Source organism: Cervus canadensis, chromosome 8, assembly GCF_019320065.1.
Source record: "Cervus canadensis isolate Bull #8, Minnesota chromosome 8, ASM1932006v1, whole genome shotgun sequence".
Classification (NCBI taxonomy): Eukaryota; Metazoa; Chordata; class Mammalia; order Artiodactyla; family Cervidae; genus Cervus; species Cervus canadensis.
In genome coordinates this window covers 1,004,192-1,027,829 of record NC_057393.1, presented here as the reverse complement: position 1 = coordinate 1,027,829, position 23,638 = coordinate 1,004,192, and the positions used below count along the sequence as shown (strand labels likewise).

The 23,638-nt window shown below is 65.5% G+C and overlaps 1 protein-coding gene across 2 annotated transcripts in view; it reads left to right on the top strand.

Moving 5' to 3' along the window:
• INPP5A (inositol polyphosphate-5-phosphatase A) overlaps window positions 1-23,638 on the top strand; it is a 149,261-nt gene that overhangs the window by 116,661 nt on the left and 8,962 nt on the right. For both annotated transcript variants that reach the window (XM_043475065.1, XM_043475066.1), the window contains exons 9-12: window positions 6,772-6,856; window positions 17,521-17,616; window positions 17,839-17,913; window positions 21,931-22,004. In XM_043475065.1, coding sequence (XP_043331000.1) covers window positions 6,772-6,856; window positions 17,521-17,616; window positions 17,839-17,913; window positions 21,931-22,004 — 330 coding nt within the window. The remainder of the gene's footprint in view (window positions 1-6,771; window positions 6,857-17,520; window positions 17,617-17,838; window positions 17,914-21,930; window positions 22,005-23,638) is intronic.

Below are 23,638 nucleotides of genomic sequence, written 5' to 3'. Positions count from 1 at the left end.
GGGCTCTTGTGTCTCCCTTTGCAGCACGGCCCGGCCAGGTCCGTAGGAACAATTTTACATCACAACTGTGAAATCCGGGCAGAAAGCGCCCCTTTGTCCCCTGGTGTCTGCTCACAAATACAGTCCATTGTCACAGCACTGAAGTTAATTTGGTCAACATTGGGACATTTAACTTTTATGTCCGGTCAAAAGAGTTGTTTCATGCTCATTTTGGGGCATTCAGAGAAAATGATTGCCAGAGAAATAAAGCTGCCCGGGGCGACTCCAAGCAATTAGTTCCCAGGGAGCTGCGGGGTGACGCGGCAGACACACAGCCCCCTTTGTCGTCCTGCGGGCGGCCATCCGTCAGCTGTCAGCCGCTCAAAGGCCCGCGTCCCGGGGCTTCTCTCTGGGCCGTTCCCAGAGCTCACCCCGCCAGCCAGCCGGCAGAAAAGAAAACCTCTGGTCTCCAGGCAGAGGCAGGCCCCGTGCTAAGGATGTGGGTCGTCGGGACGCCCTGCACGGTGGGCCCCCCGGGCGGCTGCTGTCCCCGCGTCAGAGCCCAACTTGGACGCGGGCTTCCGGGCCCGACGGGCAGCCTCCTCGCCACCCCAGCTCCTCGTTGGCCAGAGGGCAGAGCCCCCACGTGTCCCTGGCATTGGGCGGGAGGGCGTGCGAGGTCCCGGGCTGGCCCAGGAGCGAGCTGCTGTCCTGACACTGCGGGGCTGTGAGCCTGTGCGTCACAAGAGCCGAGCGCAGCACCGGCGGAGGCGAAGTCGGGGCCCCCACTCAGCGCGCCTGCGTCGCCGTTTCCGTGTTGTCCTGCTCAGAGTTGAGGGTGCTGCCAGGGCCCGCGCTCGCGCTCTGAGCCCGCGTCCCGCCCTCCCCATCCCAGTGCAGGGTCGTCCCACCCCACCCGGGGACCCCCTGCATGTTCCCGCGCGGCCATGTGCGTTCACACCCGTGTGTGTCCCCATGGTGTGTTGGCGGCATCCGTGTTTGCGGGGTGCGGGCTCCCACGTGCGTCCTAGATAACGTCCCGACCGCCACGTGGACGGCGCACGACCACTCCCTCCGCGGCGTGTCCCGGCCCCAGCACGTCCACGCCACAGCTCACTGCCCCTTGAGGCGGCGCCTCCATGCTCGTCCGCCCGCCGGCCTCGGTCTCTTGGCCGCTGTTTAGGCCACTCGAGCCCTCCTTCGCTGCTGGACTGTAGCCGCGCCAGCCCACTTGCTCAGCCAGGCGGAGCCTCCCGGCGGCCTGCGTCTCCCGAGGGCCCATGTTCGTGGGCGCCGGAGGGCTGAAAGGTCCCGTTCCCGAGCCCCGGTGCTGCTTTCCTGGGCTGCGCATGGAGCCCAGCGGCCCAGGAGGCTGGGGCACGTCTCTGCTCCTTGCCGGTGGTGGCGTCCGAGCAGAAAGGTGCTGTGATGTCACCTTGCTGTTAAAAGGGCGAGTGAGAGTGAGTGCGAGCGGACAGCTCGCCCGGGAGGCCTGGAGCAGCCGGCCCTGGAGACGCGGATGCCCGGCGGGGATCTGACTGAGAAGGGCCTGCAGCCCCCGAGGCAGCCCCGTGGTTGGGGCGGTCTGTGCACAGACGGAGCTCAGGCAGGAGCTGGGGCAGCGTGTGCATCCCTGCAGCTCTGGGCTCAGTCAGCGTGGCCGGCTCTGGGAGGCCCGCGTCCTGGTTGGACAGCGATGGCCGCCTTCTTGCCACGTCTTTGGGAGACACAAGCAGCTGCAGGCCTCTTCTCTCACGGACACCTGTCCTGTTGAATCTGGGTCCACTTTCGTGACCCCATTTGACCTTAATTGTCTCCAGTACCATTTTGAGGGGACTGGGCCTCAACATACGAGTTGCGGTGACAGTCCAGCGCCCAGCAGGGCCTCAGGCCTCGTTCCAACAGCAGAGCTCCGGCCACTAGCCCACCAAGACTAGGGCGGGCGTTCCCGACGTGGGGTGCAGCCCCTGGGAAGCTCAGCAGCTGGCCCAGCGCTCCCTGTCCTGCTGCTCTGGGCCGTGGCCTCCCCGGGTCCGCCCCGCCTGAGGGCTGGGGCCCGGGTGTCCCCAGGGCCAGGACCCTGAGTGAGGCCCCGGGGCTGCGGTGGTGGCTCAGCCTGGCTGCCCGCCGCGCCAGGCACGCGCCCGGCCTGGGGGAGTGGGTGTGCGGGCAGGGACCTGGCGGGCCCCCGGGGGTGGGCGTGTTGGGGGGGCTCACCCGCCTGGCTCTGCTCTGTCAACAAGAGGGTCCTTCCCCAGTCACCTGGGCCCCCCTCCCTGCCCCCACCTCAGGCCCCTTGTGCCAGCAGCTGGCACGCCAGGGACCGTTCCCGGGGCTGCGCCCCCCCCAACCCACACCAGGGACCGTCCCCGGGGCTGCGGCCCCCCAGCCCACAGCCCACACCAGGGACCGTCCCCGGGGCTGCGGCCCCCCAGCCCACAGCCCAAGCCAGGGACCATCCCCGGGGCTGCGGCCCCCCAGCCCACAGCCCACACCAGGGACCATCCCCCAGGGCTGAGGCCCCCTCAACCCACACCAGGGACTGTCCCTGGGGCTGCGGCCCCCCAGCCCACAGCCCACACCAGGGGCTGTCCCCCAGGGCTGAGGCCCCCCCAACCCACACCAGGGACCGTCCCCGGGGCTGAGGCCCCCCCAACCCACACCAGGGACCGTCCCTGGGGCTGTGGCCCCCCAGCCCACAACCCACACCAGGGACCGTCCCTGGGGCTGTGCACCCCCCCAACCCACACCAGGGACCATCCCTGGGGCTGTGGCCCCCCAGCCCACAACCCACACCAGGGACCTTCCCTGGGGCTGCGCACCACACCAGGGACCATCCCCATGGCTGCGGCCCCCCCAGCCCACGCCGGGGGCCGGCACACCACACGGGGCAGCATAAGCATGTAGTCCCAAGAGTGGCTTCCAGGAAGGTTGGCCTGTTGACGGCAGCTCAGAGGGAAGCCTGGTTGTCAGAAGCTCCCACCGCTGTGTTTTGCTGATCAGGTTGTTCTCTCCGAGCACGTGGCCTCCCGCAGATCCCAGACAAGCCCAAGGTTGGGAGGTTGGTTTCTATCACGTTCAGCAGATAAAACTAACAAAAGAAGGCCCCATGCCCCCACTGCCCCGCCCAGCAGCCTGCCCGCGGCCTGAGCATCACGCAGTGAGCTCACCCGTCAGCAGAGAGAGCCTCCGTCTTCAAGGCCTAAACCATTGATTTTTATGGCCTTTCTCGTGACTCTGCTTCTGAATTAGGCACACGGTATTGATGTGGGCACACTTTTTAATCATAATAGCTACTGACAAGGTAATTAATTTTAAAACAACTCTTTTTCCTGCTGGTCCGAACGGCGCTATATTGAGATTAAAAGCGCGGGCCTCGCCCGCTCTCCGGCGATTGCCTCTGCGGACAGCCGCTCCATCTCGCGCCCACGCTGCGGTTATTGATGGGCGTGGGCCATTACGGCAGAAAGAGCAGGGCCCGGAAATATGATAAAGTTTAGGGTTTTAATGATGGAATTACACGACGAGACAAGGTGATGAAATCCGTCACCAGTCGCCACGGCCGTCACGAGAGGAGCCACTGGGCCGGGTTCCAGGAAGGTCACCAGTCGCCACGGCCGTCACGAGAGGAGCCACTGGGCCGGGTTCCAGGAAGGTCACCAGTCGCCACGGCCGTCACGAGAGGAGCCACTGGGCCGGTTCCAGGAAGGTCACCAGTCGCCACGGCCGTCACGAGAGGAGCCACTGGGCCGGGTTCCAGGAAGGTCACCAGTCGCCACGGCCGTCACGAGAGGAGCCACTGGGCCGGGTTCCAGGAAGGTCACCAGTCGCCACGGCCGTCACGAGAGGAGCCACTGGGCCAGGTTCCAGGAAGGTCACCAGTCGCCACGGCCGTCACGAGAGGAGCCACTGGGCCGGGTTCCAGGAAGGCTGCCCAGCGCAGCCTCTCACCCTGCAAACCCCCAAGCTTCTCAAAGTCTATTCAGTCCGATAGTAAATCTGAAGTCTGTTACTTTGTATAAAAGGAAATTACCCCCAAAACAGGCCGAACAGTCGTCCGCTTCCCTGGTTCTGTGTCGGCCATTTGCCCCGCTTCCTGGTCTCAGGGTCCAATCTGTCCCCCGGTGACGAGGGCTGTCGGCTGGGCTCCCACTTCACCAGCCCTTCCGTCATCTGCTTGGCGCCTCGGGCCTCCGGGGAAGCCCCTGTGGGGACCGGAGCCCAGACCCAGGCCAACCCCATGCATCCCTCCGACCCCGGCCGTGGCCGCCTCCCGCCCCCGGGAGCAGGAGAGGGCCGTGGCCCCCCAGTGCCGCCAGGCCTCTTCTGGAGCGTGGGGTGGGGGGTTCCCAGGAAGCGTGGTTCCCTGGCCTTTCCCACCTCAGGGAACAGGGCAGGTTCTTTAAAAATAAGATTGAGCACAAACGCGCTGGCTGGAGAATGTGTAGGGTCCGGGTGCCCCTGCGTCTGAGCCGTGTCCGTCACTGTGCTCACGTGTGACGCGCAAGCCGACACCACGGCGGGGCGATGCCCGAGGGCAGCGGGTTTGCCTGAGTTCAGGGCTGTTCTCGGGGACCCTGCTCCTCGGCTTAATAAACAGGGTGACAGGCCATCAGGACAGGCAGTGTAGGCGTATGACCGTGAGGTGTGTCTGCTTCCTCCCTTCAGATCAAGCGGAAGCTTTGCCTCAGTTCAGTTTTCCTTAAAAAGTTAATAAATACAGAGAGCAAAAGAAAAGTGAGGTGTTTGAGTGGCTTGAGGTCCTGTGTTGGCGGGAGGTGGTCCCAGGCCCCTGTGGGGGTCACCGCCTCCTGCTGGTCCCCTGACCCGGGGCCCCCTGACCCGGGGCACTGAGGGCCGCCCCCACGTCTCCCTTTGGAAGCAGCCCCCCTGGGCAGGGCGGGGGTCAGAGGCCAGGAGCTGACCTGGGGGCCTCCGGGCCTCTCCATGGGGAGAGGGGTCGCCCAGCATGAGGCTGGAGGGCACGGGAGCCCCTGTGCCCCCGCCCGCCCCCCACGTCCTGCAGCCAGTGGTCGAGGCAGGGCTGGGAGGGCTGCCGTGAGTGGAGCAGGTTGGCGGCTTTTTGTAGAGCAAGGTGGTGTTTCCCGTGGGCGTCGCTCCCAGCCGCCCGCTGGGCTCTGGAGGCAGGGCTGGTGGGGGGCCTTGCTGCCTCTCCTTTCCTGGGGAGGGGGAGCTGTGCTCGGGGCCCCGGAGGCGGGTGACCCGGGGGCTGCACCCGACGTCCTGATGGGGACACCACGCAGGTTCTCTGAGGTGCGTTCTTCTGGAAGCGTTTAACAGCTCTGAAGATTCACTTTTTCAAGATGACTCAGGTCTCGACAGTCTGTGGGGAGGTTCCATCCCCCCCGACCCCGCCCGTGGATGCCCAGTGGGTGGGTGGGGTAAGGGGCAAGGCTGGTCCCAGGCGCAGGGCTCCCCCGGGCCGACCCTAGGGCCTCCCCGAGTTTTCATCCCTGGGGAGTGTCTCCTCCACAGAAGATTTAACTTTAACCCCAGAAGCTATGTTACTGCTCATCTGCACTGTTAGTAACAATTTGTTAGAATATGTCCTTTCTCTTCGAACTGGTGTGTGTGAGAATCAATCCAGTTAAACCAGAAAACAAGACTTTTTGTGGAATTCAGCAACATGATACAACAGTTAATATGCAAGAAAAACGTGGAAACAGCTGAGATTTTTAGAAGAATTTCAGTGAGAAGCACATCTGTCATGAAGTGCTGTTACTTAAAGCAACAGGAACGGGACAAACACGTGTAGGAAAGGAGTTTCCGAAGACCCAGCGACCAGGGACTCTGCAGGCTCCGGCAGGGAGGACTGAGCATTTCCTGCAGGGTTAGGACTAGTCGCCTCTGGAGAGACCAATGGACTCAGAACCCATCCTCCAGAGCAATTCCAGATGGATTAAAGGCCGCCGACTCCGCGCAGAGCGGAGCCAGCCTGGGGGAGAATGCCCGCGGCCCAGTGGGGGGAGTGGGTGTGTTTCCTACGAGGAACTCGAGGCCCCCGGGCAGTGCCGGGAGCACAGGGCTCACGGTGCACTTTCCAGGGAAACTCCTGGAACTCAACGCTGGAGGCAAGGAGCCAGAAAGAAAAGCAGGCAGGAGCAGTGGCAGGGAGAGCGTGGACCCATGTGTGAGAGGAGCGGCCGCTGGCCTTCCCGGGGACGGGGGGGACGGATGGACAGGGGGACGGATGGATGGATGGACGGGCGGAGCCCCCCACCAGGTGATGGGCCCCCAGCCAGCGCCATGAAACGGCGGTGACGCTGCTCCTGGCCACCTCTTCCTTCTCAGCCAACGAGTCCCTGGGAAAGGCCGCCCCAGGGGGCTGCCCTCGCCCTCTACGCTGGGGCCCGCAGGGGTAACCGGGCGGAAGTTTCTGAGTTGATCAGGGGTGAGCAGTGCTCCCTGGCTCTGCCTGCCCGTGACATGTGCCTTCTCAGGGTCCACCGTGGGCCGAGTGGGCGCCCCCCACCCTGGGCCCCGGGGCCCCGCTGCCCCGTCTCAGTGGGGGCGTCCATGCGGCCACGGCTGGGCAGCGAGCCGCCTTTCCCTTCTGCTGGGGTGCACGTCCGTCCTGCGGGCGGTCCTGTCAGCGACAGATCTCATCCTGCTTTGAGCCAGAGGTGACCAGTGCAGGCTTCCTTCGCCCCCCAAGGCAGCGTGGCTCCCATACCAGCCCCGCTGAGGATCACGGCCTCTGGGGCGCAGGGCTGAGGTCAGGCGTGCTGGGCAGGCTACACCTCAGTGACTCCTTCCCTCCTCTCCTCCCAGGATCATCGACCAGCGGTTCGAGAAGGCATCCTACTTTGTCTTCGGTGATTTCAACTTCCGGCTGGATTCCAAGTCTGTGGTGGAGGTAGGCCCCGTGGGAGCCTCACCTGCGTTTGGTCGTGTTGTGTAAACAGCAGAGCCCGTGGTCCTCGACGGGCACGTTCCTGCCCTCCTGCTCACTGGTTTGGTTACGGCTGAAATGCCTCGTGAAGAACGCCGTAGTGTTACGGGGGGCCCGTTATGGAAAGCTGGGGCAGGAGGCTGCGGTGAGGATACCTCCTGGTCAGCGGTTCACCCCCAGTGCCTCCGCTTCCCCTAGCGTCTCCTGAGCCCTCAGGGGGCTGGGTGAGGACCCAGTTAGCAGCAGGCATGGGTGGAGCCGGGTCAGACCAGCCGGAAGGAGCCCGGGTCCGTCAGGTCCTAGCTGGGGGGCCTGGAGCCGTGGTGGACTGGCTTCTCTGAGCTGGTGCTCGGCCGCCACATTTGACTCGTGGGGCTGCAGGCTGATGGCGACAGGGCCTCGAAGTGGGGACTCTGCCTGCTGCCCGAGGGTAGCAGGTCCACCCAGACCCTGGCCTGGCAGGGGGCAGCACACAGAGCCCGCCCAGCATGGGCCCACCACACATGGGCGTGTGGGTGACCGTGTCCCCCATCGTCTCCCTCTGGCCTCTTAGGTACAGGTGACTCCCTCCTTGCAGAAGGCTTCCTCTTAAATCTGAGCACTGCGGGGGGCGTAGGCACGTGAGTGTGGCAAGCGGCTGTCCACCCCTCTGGCATTTTCAGACAAATGACGAAAGCCCGCGTTGGCTCAGTCAGCGGCACAGATGCCCCGGACGTGCCCCTTTGAGGCCCGGGCGATGCCCATGTGCACGCGGCGCTGGGAGGGGCTCGGGCCCCGGTGCCCATAGCCGCGCCCTCACCCGCAGAGCCTCTTCATGGGTTGAAAAGCCCCATTGTCCCAACTTGAGCCCCCGAACCAGGGCATGTCTGGCCGGTATTTGGGCCCGATGAGCCTGCTGTGCCCGGAACAGCCCCTCTTCTGGCCCGAGGCCCCATGCCAGGCTGTGGCCAGACCAGGGCTGGTGCCTAGGGGCTGCTAAGCTGCGCGCCGGGAAAAGTCAGGAGGTTTCCAGGGTGGCCTTCTCTTCCCCAGAAGGGCAGACACCACAGAAACGGCAGCGGCTCCAGGACCAGGCGGGACTGCCCAGGGACACGGGCACCCGGGGCTCTGGTGTCCGCGGGGGGCGGGGGGAGCTCGGTGAGCGGCCTCTGGAGGGGAGGGGTAGTGCCAGGCCAGTGGGGAGCGCGGGCAACACAGTCAGGGCCTCCTGCAGTGCTGTCCCCTTCCTTCCCAAGTGGGAAGCGGAGGACACGGCCCTGGGCATGTGCAGGCTTGAGCGGGCGTGTGCAGGCGTGAGCGGGCATGTGTGTGGAGCCAGGCGAACCGCACACCCCATAAAATGTGCGACCCTTCTCCCCTCCCCAGACCCGTCTACCCAGCATCCCTTCTCCTGACTCTTCCCCTTCAGACCTTAGCTTGACCTCAGGGACCGCCCACCCCGTCACCCTAGAGGAAGAACTTCTGCCACACAGTGACCGCGCAGATGTCTGGTGCTGGCCAGGGTCTCAGGGGGCTCTGGGCGGGGTCGCAGGGGGCTCTGGGCGGGGTCTCAGGGGGCTCTGGGCGCGGCCGGGCAGGCGCTGCCCAGGGCCGGGCTGTCCGTCCTCCTGTGTGTTCGCCCTGAGCAGGCAGCCTGGCCTGCCCAGCCCAGCACCCTGAGGACATTGGGGCCCCGTGTCCTTGACCATGAGGGACAGGGGGGCAGCGACCAGGCGGCTCGGCTGGAGCGGGGTCGTGAGGGCCACGCTGTGGGAGGTAGTGGGCCCCCCGTGTGCAGAGGGCTGCCTGCTCTGGGCATCTGCAGAGAGACCCTGAGTGCCAACGCACTGTTCTGAAGGCCCCTGAAGCCCCCGGGCCTCTAAGGCCACAGGCCCTGGGTTTCAGGAGGGCCCCCAGCCTCTTCTCCCTCCCAGAAGGCCTGGGGGTCTTCGTTCTTGGGCACCTTCCCAGCTGACTGACCGACTTAGGCAGGGAGCCACCTGAAGCGCTGCTCTCTGCACACGGTTCTCACCACCCGCCGAGTTATCGGTGGGGCCGCAGCACATGCACAGGCCTTCCCTCCCGGCCCTGCAGGGCCGCCCTGGCCTCCCCGCCCTCGGCTTCCATGGCCGGCCACCCCGTACCTACCCCCGACCCTGGTGCCCTGCCCCATAAGACAGACCCAGCGCCGGCCGAGCACCGTCCCCCGCCTGCCTCTCCCGCGGGTGACCCCGCGGGAGTGGGTGCAGGGTAGTAGCTCAGCCGCTAACAGAGCCGTAGACGCCCCGCGTGCCCACGTCCCTTCCTCGGGAGGTGAATTAACAGGCAGTGAATCAGCTGTGAGCTCCAGGTTAAGCGTTTTATGTCTTAATTGGAAGCCCCACTGACTGCACTGCGGACCACACTTCCGCAGGGGTGGGAAGCCCAGAGGGACCCACGCGGTGACGGGTCTGGGGCCATGAGGGCCGAGGGGCCGCCTGGCGCGGGGAGGTGGGGCCAAGGTCGCCCAGCAAGGGGCGTGGCCGGGACCATCCTCGGGCCAGGGAAGGCCCAGGGGGGCATGGTCGGGGTCCCCCTGTTCCCCAACCAGACATGGTTGTTTGAGCAACAGCTCTTCGCAGTAGTGCCTGGTTCCAGACTGCGAGGCCGGGTGCCCTGGCCTCGGAGAAGCAGGGGTCCCGTGGGGCATCGAGGACGCACAGCGTGGCGCGTGATGTCGGGCCCACCCCCGCGTCCCATACAGTCGCCATGTAGCCTTTGACCCCAGGCACGTTCAACTGGTCAGGAACGTCACAGCGACCGCGTGTGTCCTGAAGTTCCTGCTAAAGACACGGCTTTGCCTGGCGGCACCTCCCGGGCACGGCGCCGGGGCCCCTGCAGTGGCGTCTGGGGGCTCTGAGCTCGGGGGATCCCTCCCTCCCGTGAGCTCCGGGGGCCCCAGTGCCCCTCAGCCTCCGCTGGTCCTCGCGGGCTCCCAGCCTGCCAGCCCCCCTGCCTGTGTGCGGACAGCGCAAGTGGATGCAGGCCGCCCCAAATCCAGGGGTAGCTCGGCGGGAGGGCCGTGACCAGTCACGTCTGCCAAGGCTGGGTGCGCAGCGAGGCCGCCACTGAGCCTGGTGCAGCTGCCGCCCTCCCGCCAGCGCGGGCTTGCTCTTCCCGCCCGAGCTGATGCTGTCGGTAACTCGGAAAACACGCCTGTGGGCACGCCTGGATCTAAACAGTCAGCTGAAGACGACCAAGCTCCTCTGTTGAGTTAACTTCAGCAGCTTTCCTACTGAGATCTTCAACTTCCACCTGCAGTGTTAGCGTCTCGTGGACTGATGGGGTCTGCTGGCCAACGGGCCGTTCTGGAAGGATTTCTTGCTGTGGAAGCCGCTTGAAGAAGCTTGTGGGAACCAGAGAAAGCTTCCCCACGTTTTCCCAAAAGGCCGCTGGGCAGAGGGAGGGCTTCCTGACGTGAGCGGAGCGTGAGAACCCGGTGCCAGGCGAGACTGCCAGGACTTCGCCGCCTCAGGGCCGTGGCTGTTACCGGGGAGCCGTGTGAGGGTGGGGGGCTCCTTCTTGGGGCTTGCACGGCCCCGGGGAATGGGGGCTCCAGAAGGGGGGCGGGGCTGGGGTGCCCCTCCGGGGACTGAGCCCAGGAGTTGCGGCCCCGGCCCTTTGCTTCCAGACAGCAGGCACAGGGCTTGGCCCGGGGCCCTGGCCCAGGATCGACCTTCCCCCGGGTGTGAGCGGCCCCAGCAGCAACCCCGAGAGACGCCTGGGACTGGCCTGCAGACCAGGTCGTGGAGCAGCAGAGACCATGCTGGTCCCAACCTGTGTTCCTGGGGAGGCCTGTGCCCGCAGCTAGCGGGTCACCCCACAGTTTCCAGATTGCCCAAGATCAGCGTCGGGCCCGAGGCGACCCCGAGCGGCCCAGACCACACTGCAGCCCTGCAGGCAGGAAGGTCAGAGGAGACGGGGACAGGGGACGTCTGCCCACCAGCATCTTCTTGCCTGGAGGTGACACGGGACCCCCCTGAGGAGGGAAACCCAGGTCACCCTCTGCCGGCCCGACAAGAAGCTGCTGGCCAGGGCTCTGGTTTCCATTGCTGATCCCCAGCCCTGGAGTGGCAGGTGCGTCCTCCCCAGCCTGGGCCCCTGGGGTGCCCGGGGCATCCTGCTCCTGGTTGCTCACCCCACCAACTCCTAGGGGAGCCCTGACGAGAGTCGGATCCTTCCCAGGGCAGCGAGGGTGCCAGGCAGCCGTGAGGCGGGGGCAGCAGCTGGTTGTGCCGGACTGCAGCGGGCAGGGCCTCTAGGAAGCCTGGCCGGCCGTGCCCCTCTGCAGTGCGGGGTCTCAGGCACCTTGCTGGGCACCAGCCTCAGAAAGACATGCACAGTGAAAGGCTGTCCCCCCAGAACTAGAGCTTCACGTCTCAGATGCAAATTAATACGAACAAGCTCGCAGAGCAGAACTGAGAAGATGGTCCAGTGATCAAGCCTGGCACCGCCGAAGCTGTAATTAAAACATACACAAAAGTTAACGTGGTGATCACACACCGTCTAATGGGCTGTGCGTCCCGAACTAATTAACGGCGCTCAGCCCTGCCGGCGAGATTGCTCAGAGGGCATGTTCCGTGCCTTGCGTGGTGGCAGCTGGCAGCTGGGCACCCAGCCGGCCAGTGACAAAGAGAGACAGCAGCGCCAGGCGCTCCCATCTCCGCCAGCCCGGCCACGCCCACCTGCCATGCGTCACCGCCGACAGCCCCAGGGACGGGTGCATTTTCGGAGGCTGGCGGCAGTTTTTAACGCCCGGCTGCTGGCTGCTGACAGGTACAGGCTCAGGTGTCCCCCCCCTTGAGGACACAGCTCCTCAGAGACTGCAGCCTTCCCGGCGCTCATGGTCTCGGGGCCCCAGGCCTTGCTGCAGAGGCAGCCAGGCTCCCAGCACTGACGGCTTGGAGCCCACCTTGGAGGGGGACAGGAAGGCGCAGAGCCCACCCCGCGGCAAGCCCGAAGAGGACACGGGCTGCCCATGGCCTCCTGCCCGTGGCTGTAGCTACGACCAGGGCAGGGCGGCTTCCCACGCGGCCGGGAGGGGCCGCCTGTCTCTGCATATTCTTACTTCTCTGGTTAAATTTATTCTCTGGAACTCAGGGAGGGCCTAGGAGGCTGACGTTTTTCTGCAAACGAGAGGCGGGCGGCGGACAGGGCCTGGTCAGTCCCAGGAGGCCCCGGGGCATCCTGCTCGGTCACAGAAGAAGGTGGTGAGGGTCTCGCTCTCCCGCCTAGCCTGTCCTGCCCCCGTGACCCCGCAGGCCCAAGCCCTGCTGTCTGGGGAAGGCCGCACCAGGTGTGTGGCAGGCCCCCTGGCCAGACCCACAGCCACCCAGTCCTGCTGGACACGAGCCCAAGCTGCTTCCTTCCAGAAAGATTGGCTGTGCTCCCCTGGTTTGCCCCGCCGGCCGCGTGCGGGCACTGTCCCCTCGCTGTGGGCGGGTGGAGAGTCGGCGAGCATCTTGGGGCAGAGATGAAAGGGTCTTTATGGGGGTTGTTGTTCTCTTGAACAACTGAAAACACAGAACAAAGAGGGCGCGGGCGCCTCTGACGTGGGCGCGGTCGCACAGCGGGGCCTCCGCGGACAGACCGGTGGCTCCCGCCCGTGGGGTCTGTGGCTTTGGGCCCTCCGAGTCTGAGGCTCTCGGCACTCGAGAGATGTTCCTCCTCCCAGGGCCCAGGGCCCTGCCAGGAAAGTCTCTGAAAAGGTGGTGTTCACTGTGAGGGTCAGAGTGCGTGGAGTGGGGTGTGAGGGGGGCAGCTCCCTCCAGACGCAGGGCGACGCCCCCTGGTGCTCTCCGGTGAGGACCCCGCATGGGCGCTGCTCGGCCTCCCATCCTCGGCCGGTCTGGGACGGTACCCTCCGTCTGTCGGTCAGGCCGCCAGACTCTGATAGCCAGGGATTTGTCACCAGAGGCCGTCCCTGCGGGCGGGGCCCCTGCCAGGCCCCTCCTGTGGCCTCACACCCCAGCCCGCAGCTTGGAGGCTGCCGGGGGTGTCACGCCCCTACTCTCGGGGTGCCTGCTCTGGGCCCCGCTTCATGCAGCTGAGCAGTGGAGGCAGCCCAGTGACACCGGTCTCCACAGCATGAGTCCCCCTGCCCCGGGACTGCGATGTGGCCCAGCCCCCTGGCCTCAGACCCCCTGCCCCGGCCCCCACCAGCACGGTGGCCTCCTGGGCCTCAGGCCGGCCCGGCCACCCAGGGGGCCCAGAGCCCGAGCAGGGCCAGGCTCACCAGGGCTCTGGCCTCCCAGAAGCTGAGTGTGTCCACGTGTGCTGGGCTCTGCGTCCACGTGCACATGTGTGCGTACGTGTGATGGGGAAGGAGGCTGAAAGGACATCCGCGGGCCCTGGCTGCCAGGACCCCGGGCCCTCCCTGGGGGGCGAGGCTGCTCTGGTTCCCTGACCCGCGGGGCCACTGGCCGTCAGCGTTTGGGGCTTTGCGCTCCATGACGCGTCAGTGCCCAGCATCGGGCCCAGAGCCCCCACAGGCTGACTTGTGAGTGGGGTGCAGGGGGTGGCCTTCGCCCTCCACCCTGAGAGGCGGGTCTGGGCAGCAGTCTCGTGGGGGAGCGGGGACCGGTCCTCCAGAGCCCAGTCCCACGTGAGCGGCCGGAGCCCAGGGCCTCCGAGAAGGCCGTGTGTGCACACCCGTGTCCTGGGCTCGAGGCGGGTGGGGGCTGGGCGCAACCAGGCCCCTCAGACCCGAGAGGAACACGGAGCCTCGTCTGAGGTCGGGGCCTCTCCAGCTTCACTCCCTGCGCCTGCCACGCTGCCCAGAGCGGGGCCCCCGGAGCGAGGCTGCTGTCCTTCCCCAGGGGGGGCAGGACGGGCCTCCCTGCAGAGGGGCCCCCGGATGCCAGCGGCCGTGCGTGGGCGGGCAGCCGACAGTCCTCACGCTGCGGGCACCGCATTTAGATCCTGCGGGATGGGCTTCCTGTCCGAGCTGTCTCCGGCAGCCCCTCGCGCTGGCCCTGGGGCATGCTGGCTGCTGGAGGGGGGACAGCGGCCACGGCCAGTCAGCCTCTTTGTGCCCTGGCCTTGTCTCCGATTTCACGCTATCACAGGGTCCGCATGTCTCCTGCGTGAGGTTGTCAGGGGATGAAAGCCCTGGCGCGGGGCACCCCGAGCCCACCCACCAGCGGGCCCCACAGCCAGCCTCCCCCCGCCCCTGCCCCCGCCTAAGTGTCCGGAAGGGCCGGCCTGCAGCAGGGACCTGCGCTTTCTTCAGACCAGCTCCTTCCTCTTCCCCGGGCAAGAAGGAGACCCGTCCCTCAGTGGCTGAAACGGGCTGGAGGGGCTCGCCCGCCCTCTGCGGGGCTGGAGCCGGGGCGGGGCCGGCCCGCGTTCTCTGGATGCACGGCTCCATTTAGGGCAGTGGACGGACCCCAGCTTGGTGAGGCTGCGTCTAGTCCGTGGGCCACAGAGTGCAGCTGGCCTGGCCAGCTGTCCTTCCTGTGGGTCCATGTCTGGGGGATGCACCCGAGGTCCTGCCGGCTGGGCGTCACAACTTCAGGAAGCTGCTGTCTGGTAACTTTCCATTTGAAGGCCAGTTTACTTTCCATTTGATGGGAAAAACGTTAATCCCCAAAGGTCTGAGAAGCTGAGTGATCTGGGGTGAGGACGCTGTGGGCGCACCTCCCATACCCTTGACGGGGAGAGGCCTACACCAGTGGCAGGCGGCCCCACCATGAGGGTGCTGGACCCCGTGGGCGCCCGGCCCCTGTCCGCAGTGAGAGCATCCCCACACACCGTGTCCTCAGGGTCACACATGAGCAGAGAAGGCACAAGGAAGGAGCTGGAGCCGGGCTGCCTCTGGGGCCAGACTGCTGGGGGCTCCTCGGGTTCGTCTGAGCCCTTGCCCCTGCGGCGGGGGGGCAGGCACACCCCCACCCCCCACCCCCGCTGAGCCTGAACCAGCCTCCCTCCGGTCCGACTGGCTCTCCTCGCTGCCAGAAGTCGGGATTAAACCTGCCCCACCCTCTGAGCTCCCCAACACATCGGGACCCCAGACAGTGACCCTGCTCACTCTCCCGAGGCCGCCGCCCAGGCTTGACGGGGCCCGATGCCCCTGGTGCAGGCCTGGGGGGGGCGGCGCTGAGGTCAGGAAACATGGGGTGAATCTGTGCAGAGGCTGTAGTGCCCCATGTCGGGGTCCAGGAGGGGCGCCGCTTGGCTGCTGGTCGCCTGGCTGTGCCCAGCTGTCCCGGGGACCCGGGTGCTCCGCGGAGGCTCCTGGAAGCCAGGAACGTGGGGCCTGGGGGGTCTGGTTGCAGGAAGGGCGCCCCTGGCTCTAATAGCCGGTCTGGTCAGGACAGGTCGGGGCGAAAGCGTCCTCTGAGCCTAGCCCCCTCACGGGCGGCCCTGTGGGGCCCGGGGCGGGGTGAGCGCCCTGGTCTCGGCCTGCGTGGGGCCCCTACCAGGCTCCCTGCTCTGTTAGCTCCGTCACGGTCTCCCCGACACCCCCAGCCCCAGGCGTGCCCCCCGTGCAGGCTGTGTTTTCTGGATGCCAACCACAGGTGCCCGCCTGCCTAACCTCTTCGGGTCCTTTGGAAACTTGGGGTGCAGAGGACCCCCTCCTGCGGTCCAGCATGCTGGGTGCAGACAGAAGCAGGGTCTGCGGAATCACAGCCATAACTGGTCTAAAACCTGGCAGGACGTCGTAAACAGACTGAGACGCTGTTTTAATACACGGTGTCTCTTGGAGTGCACACATGAGAAAGCCTCGCCACTTTTCCTGACCACCTAGAAACTCGGCGCTTGCAGCGAGGAAACAGCTGGTGTGCCTCTGACCTCTGCACACCAAAGCTCACTGCACACTCTTCCCAAAAGACGCTTCTCGACCCAGAACACAGACCCCCCCCAGGTCAGGCCTTACTCTGACCGGGACGCTCCTGACCAGCTCCTGGCTGACCCTGGGGTGGTGGGCCCCCATCCTCAGGTGTGGGGCTGGCTGTCCACCCCTCGCCCCCTCCGTCTGACAGAGATCAGAGCAGGTTCTGTAAGGCCACACTCACGGGCTCACGTCCTGGGGCCCGAGGGGCTCCACCTGCACTGAAATTCGGACCCGGGGGGTGGGGGGCCGCGTTTGTGCCAGGGAAGGGGAGTGGGCCAGCCACGCAGGAAGAAAACCACAGGCTGCCTTTCCAGCCCCGCCATCCTGGGGGCCCTCACGGCGCCCATCCTTGGCAGCGGCTGCATCGCCAAATTCCGAGCAAAAAGCCCGGGGCCCCGAGTGCCAGTCAGACATCCCCGCGTCACCCTCCGGGCCTCCGCGCGGCTACTGATAACGAAATAAACCTCAGACGGTTCTTCAAAAACAGCTTTTGGGGAATTTTTTTCTCCTTTGAAAAGAGGAAAATGCCTATGTAAAGGGAGCCGGAAAGGCCCTGCCCTGGGCTTTCTGCTCGAGCGGTCACGGCTGCGGCTGAAAGGGGCGGCCTGGGCGCCCTGAATGTGGGAGCGGCCGAGCGCGAGGGGCCGGCCAGGCAGATGTGTATCCGCTGGGAGCCCGTGCGAGGGGGAGCGATAAAGCGGTTTTTTTAAGAAGTTTGCAGCAGCCGCCTTTGGGCGAAGACTATGCGTTTCCTCTGAGTAAGCCGTCTGCCTGCCGGGCCTCCCCATTCATGGCTCTTAAGCCCCTTAGCACATTAGCATCTGGATGGCGCGGCCTCTTCGCAGGCTGGGGGGCGCCCCCAGGCTGGGTTGCTGGGGCCCTTGTTCTAATCCGGCCGTTTGAAGGCGGCCAGACTGATTTGTGACACATGAGTCCAAAAGCCACTTTGGGGGCTTGACCTGATTCGCTGTGTGCGCCCTGAATGCCAGTGCCTGCCCCCCAGTGCCGGCCACCCCGGCCTGAGCCCCGCGCTCCACCCCAAGGTGACCCCACAGGCTCCTTGGACGAAAGGGTTTCTTCAAGTCAACATCAGTTGTTCTGTTGCAGCAGTCTTTCTTCTTTATCTTTTTCATAAAAACCATGGAAAAAAAAACAAAACGAGTTCCACTGAGGTATAACTTACACACAGAGCAAAATCCGGTTCTGGCCCCTGGCCCCCGCGGCCTCTCTGTGTGGACCCTGCGGACGGACAATTCCGAAGGGAGCTGAGTGGCCCCGGGTCCTCGCCAGCACGTCTCTGAGCCTGGCCGTCTCTCAGCCCCTCCTGAGCGGTTCTTTCTCTCCACTGCACCTGGGTCTGGCCAGTGCTGCCCTGCACCCCCGGCCAGGCTCTGGCTTCGTCCTGACTTTGGGGAGGGACCCCGTTTACCTTCCTGCTGTGGCCTGTCCTTGCCCCACGCCCAGGGTGGGGCGGGACCAGGTGTACCTGCTGGGAGGCCTGGCCCCTCCCTCCCCCCCCACCCCCCCCCCACCCCTGCCATGGCCTCTGCTTCCCTGCTGCCCTTCAGGTCCTGCCTGGCTGCCCTTCACCGTCGTGGCCGTGGGGGCCTCCTGGGCCTCTGGGTCCACAGAGCAGCCTGGACGGAGGGCAGAGGGGCCAGCCGGGCGGTTGGGAGGAGTGAGCCCCCAGTCCAGCTGGACAGTGAGGGCAGAGGAACCGGGTCGGGCGGCCAGGAGGCAGGTCTCAGACCGAGTTCCTCCGTGTCTTTCCCAGACTCTCTGCACAAAGGCCACGATGCAGACCGTCCGGGCCGCGGACACCAACGAAGTCGTGAAGCTGATATTCCGCGAGTCAGACAACGACCGGAAGGTGAGCGTGGAGGGTGTGGCTGGCGCCCTGGGGAGGGCCCCCTGCTCTGACACACCCCCTCCTCCCGTGGCCCCGCCCTGGGGAGGGTCCCGCCTGCTCTGACCCCCGCACACCCCCTCGTGGCCCCACTCTGGAGAGGCCCCCCTGCTCTGACCCCCGCACACCCCCTCGTGGCCCCGCTCTGGGGATGGGCCCCATGCTCTGACGCTACCCCCACAACAGGTGATGCTCCAGCTGGAGAAGAAGCTCTTTGACTACTTCAACCAGGAGGTTTTCCGGGACGACAACGGCACGGCGGTGAGTCCCACCGCTGCTCCAGGCAGCTCGGACCCCGGGCCTCCCCCCACCGCGGGCTGGGCCCTGACTGGTGTGCCTCCTGCCTCTGGCCAGGCTGCGGCCACCTGCCTCACTGTCTTTGACGGTCAGCATGGCCCTTGGCACTGGGGACCCCCCAGGTGAGAGGCAGAGGGCTGACAGCTTTGGGTGCAGACCCTCTGTTCAGGGCCCACCCACTGAGGCCTGGGCTTGCTTTGGAAAGAGGAGAGACCATCTTGAGAATTTGAGGGGCATCCCGTGCCACCAACATCCGTGTGTGTGTGTGTGTGTGTGTGTGTAGTGAAGCTATACCGCGGTCCCCATTTTTAGCTCCCAGTTACCCCACCAAGACCACTGTGACCTCTCAGGGACGTCTTTATCCCAGAGGCCGGAGCCATGCTGGGATTCAGGCCCTGTCTGTCCCTCTGCCCCGGCTCAGCCCTCCGTGCTCCGGGCACCCTGGGCGGCCGGGCCACCTGCAGGGTCTGGGCACCACCTCTGCATTGCGTCTCCTCAGGTCCCGTGGGGGCTCTGCGCCTCCCCGAGCAGGGTCCACCGTCTGCAGGTGCCCAGAGGAGGGCATGTCTGTCTGGATGGGGGCTGTCCAGCTGTCTGGCAGACCCTGCCAGTCTCGAGCCCCTGCACAGAGCCCCCCGCCCTGCCTGCCTGCCCGCCCGCCCCTGGGAAACCCCTGTCATCCGCCGTGACCCCTCACCTCTCCAGCCCGTTGGCTTTGGGGCCTGGACTCTCCACCACCTGAGTCTGCCCCACCCCCGGCCCCCACCCCTCCTCCCGGCCTCCTTCCTGCACCCCAGCCCCTCCGTCCCCTCCCAGCTTGGAGCTCAGCCAGGCCCAGTCACACGGCCATCCGTTCAGGCCCAGCTTTGAGCCCGACACGGGGCCCTGCCCTCCTTCTGCGAGCCCGCCTCCGCCGCTGCACAGTGCACCCCGGCCCCAGGCGCTCCCGAGCCGCCTCTGCCGCTTCCACCCGCCTGGTGTCCTTGGACACTCGGCCCACGGCCCGTGCACAGCTGGCTCCTTGGGGACCCTCAGGTCCCGGGGAGGTGAGCTCCTCTGCGTCCCACAGCGTGGGGGGTGGGCAGAGGGAAGGTGCCCCTGGGCCCAGAGCCCCTGCTGGCCTCCCTTACTGCCTGGGAAGCATGTCACTACCTGGAAACAGCAGACACTGCCTTAGACGTAATTTTTATTTCCGTATCAATTTATTCTGTGAAACTGTGCTCTTTCAATGTGGAGGAAAATTAATTTGAATATCTGGGAGAAGTTTGAGTCTGCCCCTAAGATGAAAGGACGTGGTGGAGTCGAAGCAGAGATGAGGCCTCCCCGAGGGTTTCTGGGGGGCCCCTGGGCCCCCTGGTCGGGTCAGGAAGCTTGGGGGTGGAGGCCTCATGCCTCCCAGTGAAGGGCTGGCTCCACGGTAACCGCGGCCCCCTGCAGGAGGCGGGCATGCAGACCCCCGGGGCCTCCGGACAAGCTCTCACCTTCAGGGTGAGACGCCCACCAGGATGGATGTGCAGCTCAGCTGCAGTCCCGGGTCCATCGCATCCTTGATCAACCCCTGGTCTTGTTCCCGCCTGACAGAAATTTAATTCAAGCTGGCTCTGAAAATAATTATTGTATTTTAAGAGTAGTAATCATTGGCCGGGACATGATTGAATGTGTCCATGCCTATTGACTTTTTCTATGATTTATAGCTTTGTTTAGTCGATATTCCCATCGAAATTGTATAATTAATTATAAGTGTGGTTGTCAGGCGGCAGGATGGAGTGCCCTGGTGAGGATTTGGAGAGATTAAATTCTCCACGGCTGTCCCAGGGCAGGCGCGGGAGTGTTCCCGGCGCACGGCCCGTTGGATAGAGATGTTTTCTGTGTGTGTAGCACCTGCTCCGGCTCCGCCGCATCGATTTTCCAGCCTCTTCCCTTCATCAGCGGCGCACCTCTGCAGCAGCAGAGAAAGGTGCACGGCCCGGACGGCGCCTGACAGATACGGCCGGCCGGCCGACCGCTTCATCATTGTCCACACACGCCCCGCGCTGTTCCTCACTTTGTAATCAAGAAGAATGTTTAAGATACATGTGAAATTGGTTATCAGGCTGTGAAAAATCTCAAAGAGATACAGATTACCATTTCAACAGAAATGCAGTATCATCCCTGAAACGCGGTGTGCCGGCCTCCCGCAGCCGAGGCGGGGAGCCCCGAGAGCCGCAGGGACACGGCGAGCAGGAAGCCCTCCACGGAAGCGGGCGTCCAAGAGGTCGGATCACGGAGTGCTTGATAAAAATTCTGAGACTATGAAGCAAATAGGAAAGAATCAGAAACATAAACACCATATGCTGAAAAGTCCAGGCAGATGAAGACACATAAGCGGCTCTCGCAGCAGCCAGGGACGGGAGAGTCTGCCCCGGGGAGCAGAGTGTCTGGACGGACGGAGCGCCGGGCATGGGGCTCGTGAGGCGGGTCGTGGGCAGGACACGAGAGGGACGCTTGAAGCTGGCGGGGGTGGAAGGCGCGGTCCTCAAGAGCTCGGGGCATCCCAAGCAGGACACCAAACGCCAAGACTGAGAGCAACCCCAGCGCCAGACCCCTCCACGGAAGGACGCTGGCAGCGGGCCTCCGGGGGCGATGAGCCAGCGATGCTGGCAGGCTCCGCGGGGGTCAGGGCCATCCTCCTCCTGAGCTGAGAAGGCCGAGCATTCACGCTTGGGAGACTATGGATGACATGCCTGCCGCCGCCCTGTGGGGGTGCGTCCTGCGAGCGTGCTGTGAGGGTGTCTCCAGGCACACGTTTGTGCAAACCTATGTGAACCCAGAGCTGGTCCAGGCCCCATGCCCATGCTTCACCCTCCCTGGAGACTTGTTCCCCACCCCAGGCACCCTGAGATACTGACTCCGGAACCTTCCAGGAGCTGTTTGGCCCCAGCTGCTCCCTAGAGGTGGGGGCAGGAGGCTGCTTGTGCCTGGGAGCTGAGGGGCTCTGGCCCCATGCCCCCACCCCCGCAGAGCCCCCGCCCTGTGCCTCCCCTCCCCCCAAAACCTCTCTGCACCCCACTTCTGGCCCTGCACCCCTAGGCCCCCAGCAGGGCCATGATGGGTGCTGAGTGGGGCAAGGCTTGCCACCGGTGCCTCTTAGCAGCAGACGTGGGCTCACGGTGGCAGCCGTGGACCCAGCCTCCAGCCTCATCAGGCAGGGTCGGCGCTTGGTGGCCACTGGGATCAGGCGGCTGTGTCTGAAGCGTCCTGTTTGTGCAGAAGGAGCCTCGGTCCCCCCCCAACCCCCATAATCACCCCCAGGAGCTCCTGCCGGGAGGTGTCCGGCCTGCTTCCCTCTGACCCACCCGAGGGGAGTGGCCCGGCTGAGGGCTGGCTTGCTGCCCGCGGGCTCGGCAGGCGGCTCAGGTCAATCCTGGCTCCCAGGGTTGCTGGGCACATGGCCTGCGGATTGCAGGGCTGAGGTGGCGGGAGGAGAGGGGACCGTGTGGCCTCGGGCCTGTGGGATGCCACGCTCCCACATGCTGCCGAGGGCGTAAGCGGTGACCACATGCCCAGGGCACGCGTGGCTGCAGGGCCTGCCTGCTGGAGGCGCAGTGCCCGTGGGTGTGGCTCTGAGGAGCCCATCAGGCCAGTCCCATTTGCGGTCCTCCCGGTGAGGCCCGCGCTGGGGAGTGTGGCTCCACTGGGGCAGAACAGCGTCCCCGCTGCTGGACTCTGCCTTCGGGCGAGGGCACCTCAGAGCGACTCCAACGCGGCCGTGGCCGCACCCTGCGCGCTCAGCGGTGCGAGGCGGACCCAGCTGCTCAGCGTTGGGCCTCACCCCGGGGCCTGCAGGACCGTCCGGCCACACGCCTGAGCGGCCCTCGCTCACGGCCCGGGTGGTGTGCAGGGCAGGTGCCAGGGTCGGAAGTCACGGTGTCCCTGCCCAGGCTGCCCAGTGCCCCCAGGGATGCAAGCCCAAGCGACCCTTGTCTTCTTTCTTTTCCTCAGCTCTTAGAATTCGACAAAGAGTTGTCTGTGTTTAAGGACAGACTGTATGAACTGGACATCTCGTTCCCTCCCAGGTAAGGACCGCCCACTCGCTGGCGCGCAGGTAACCTCCCGTCCATGCTTCCCTGCCCCCCATGCCTTCTCCCGCCCCCTCCCAGCCTGCTCTCCTGGGTGCCGACACAGCCTCCCAGAGGAGCCTACAAGGGGCCGCTGAGGCAGCTCCAAGCTCTGGATCTTTCTGGGGCCATTGGGACGCGGGTGTTGGTTCTGTCTTTCTAGGGTACGTGAGCTTTTGTGGTGTTTTGCTCTGGTGTTTACAGAATTTTGAAATCCGCAACTATAGCAGCCTGCTCCTCCCTAACTTGCCCGGGGCCGCAGAGGGGCAGGGTGGGGGTGTGGGGAAAGAGAGCCGGTTACAAAACGGCCCAGGACACTTGGCCTGCTCAGCCACCCCAGGCCCATCTGGAGGACATGGACGCCCCCCACGGCTGCTCCCTCCGTCTCTGTCCTTTTACAGATTCCAAGTGGGAATTCTTACCCCTTGGGAGAAAATGGGCCTTGGGCAGGTTCAGGGAATTGTCCTTAGGGAGCAGGGCTGCTAGGAGCCGCTGCCGGTGGGGCTGAGAGCGCCGTCTGCCCCCACCAAGTCTGTGCCGGGCCTCGCGGGAGGTAAACACGTCAGATCCGCATCACAGGTCCTCCTGGACTCCCCGTGAAGCTCAGCCTTCTTCCCGAGTCTCACTCCAGAGGTCAGACGAGTCCACTGGACCCAAGACTCCCTGTGAGTCCAGACTGGCTGAGGTGGCCGGGCGCCTGCCGCTCACCATCGGCACCCAGACCAGTGGTTCGAGGTTCAGGGGCCAGAGAGGCAGGGATGTGGCCCCCGGGCGCCTGGTGGGCGCCCAGCAGCAGCTCCAATGCCCGGGAGCTGGTGCCTCAGCAGCTGGGACCGAGCAGGCGGCCTCAGCAGCATGTCCAGGAGCTGCCCCGCCGCGTCGTCCCCGGGCTGTAACGCTACTGAAACGACAAAGTGTGTGGTGACACAAGCCGCCAAGGCCCGCTGGAAATACGGCCGTCCTGAGGGACTGGTTTCCCCTGCTGTCCGGGGGTGGTGCAGGGGTCCCGGGCGTCTCTCCCACTTGATCAGGGTGCACACGGGCTGTGGCCCGGCCAGGAGGAGGACCTGTGGGCATCCGTGTCCCGAGCAGCCCGAGCAGGTGGCTGTCCGTGAGCTTCTCAAACCCTGCAGCCTGGACGCTCAGCCAGGCACAGAGCGCAGAAGGTGTGGGGGGACGGACCCGCCAGGAGCCCCAGGACCTTGTGGTCCGCTCGGGTGGCCGAGTGACGAGCCCGCATCCCCCGGGCAGCAGAGAGGCACGTCAGGGCTGGGAGGGGCCCGTCCACCTGCACAGACCTCGCGGTTCAGCCAGGCCCCGGGGGTGGGCTCTGGGAAGGGGCGTGGCCCCCAGGAGGGGCGTGGCCTGGCCTGTGAGATCCTGTCGGACTGTTGGGGGTGGGGATGCTTTGGTGCCACGTGGAGGAACTCCCACACGGGAGGGCGGTGCCCGGGCTGTGGGCACCCGGAGATCACCTGCCCTCTGGGCCTCACCTGCCTCGGGCCTGACGGGCTCCAGCGGCAGGAGAACATCCTGAGACGTCCTGCCCTCGTCCGGGAACCACGGACGTCCTGTGACCTGGCCGGCGTGTT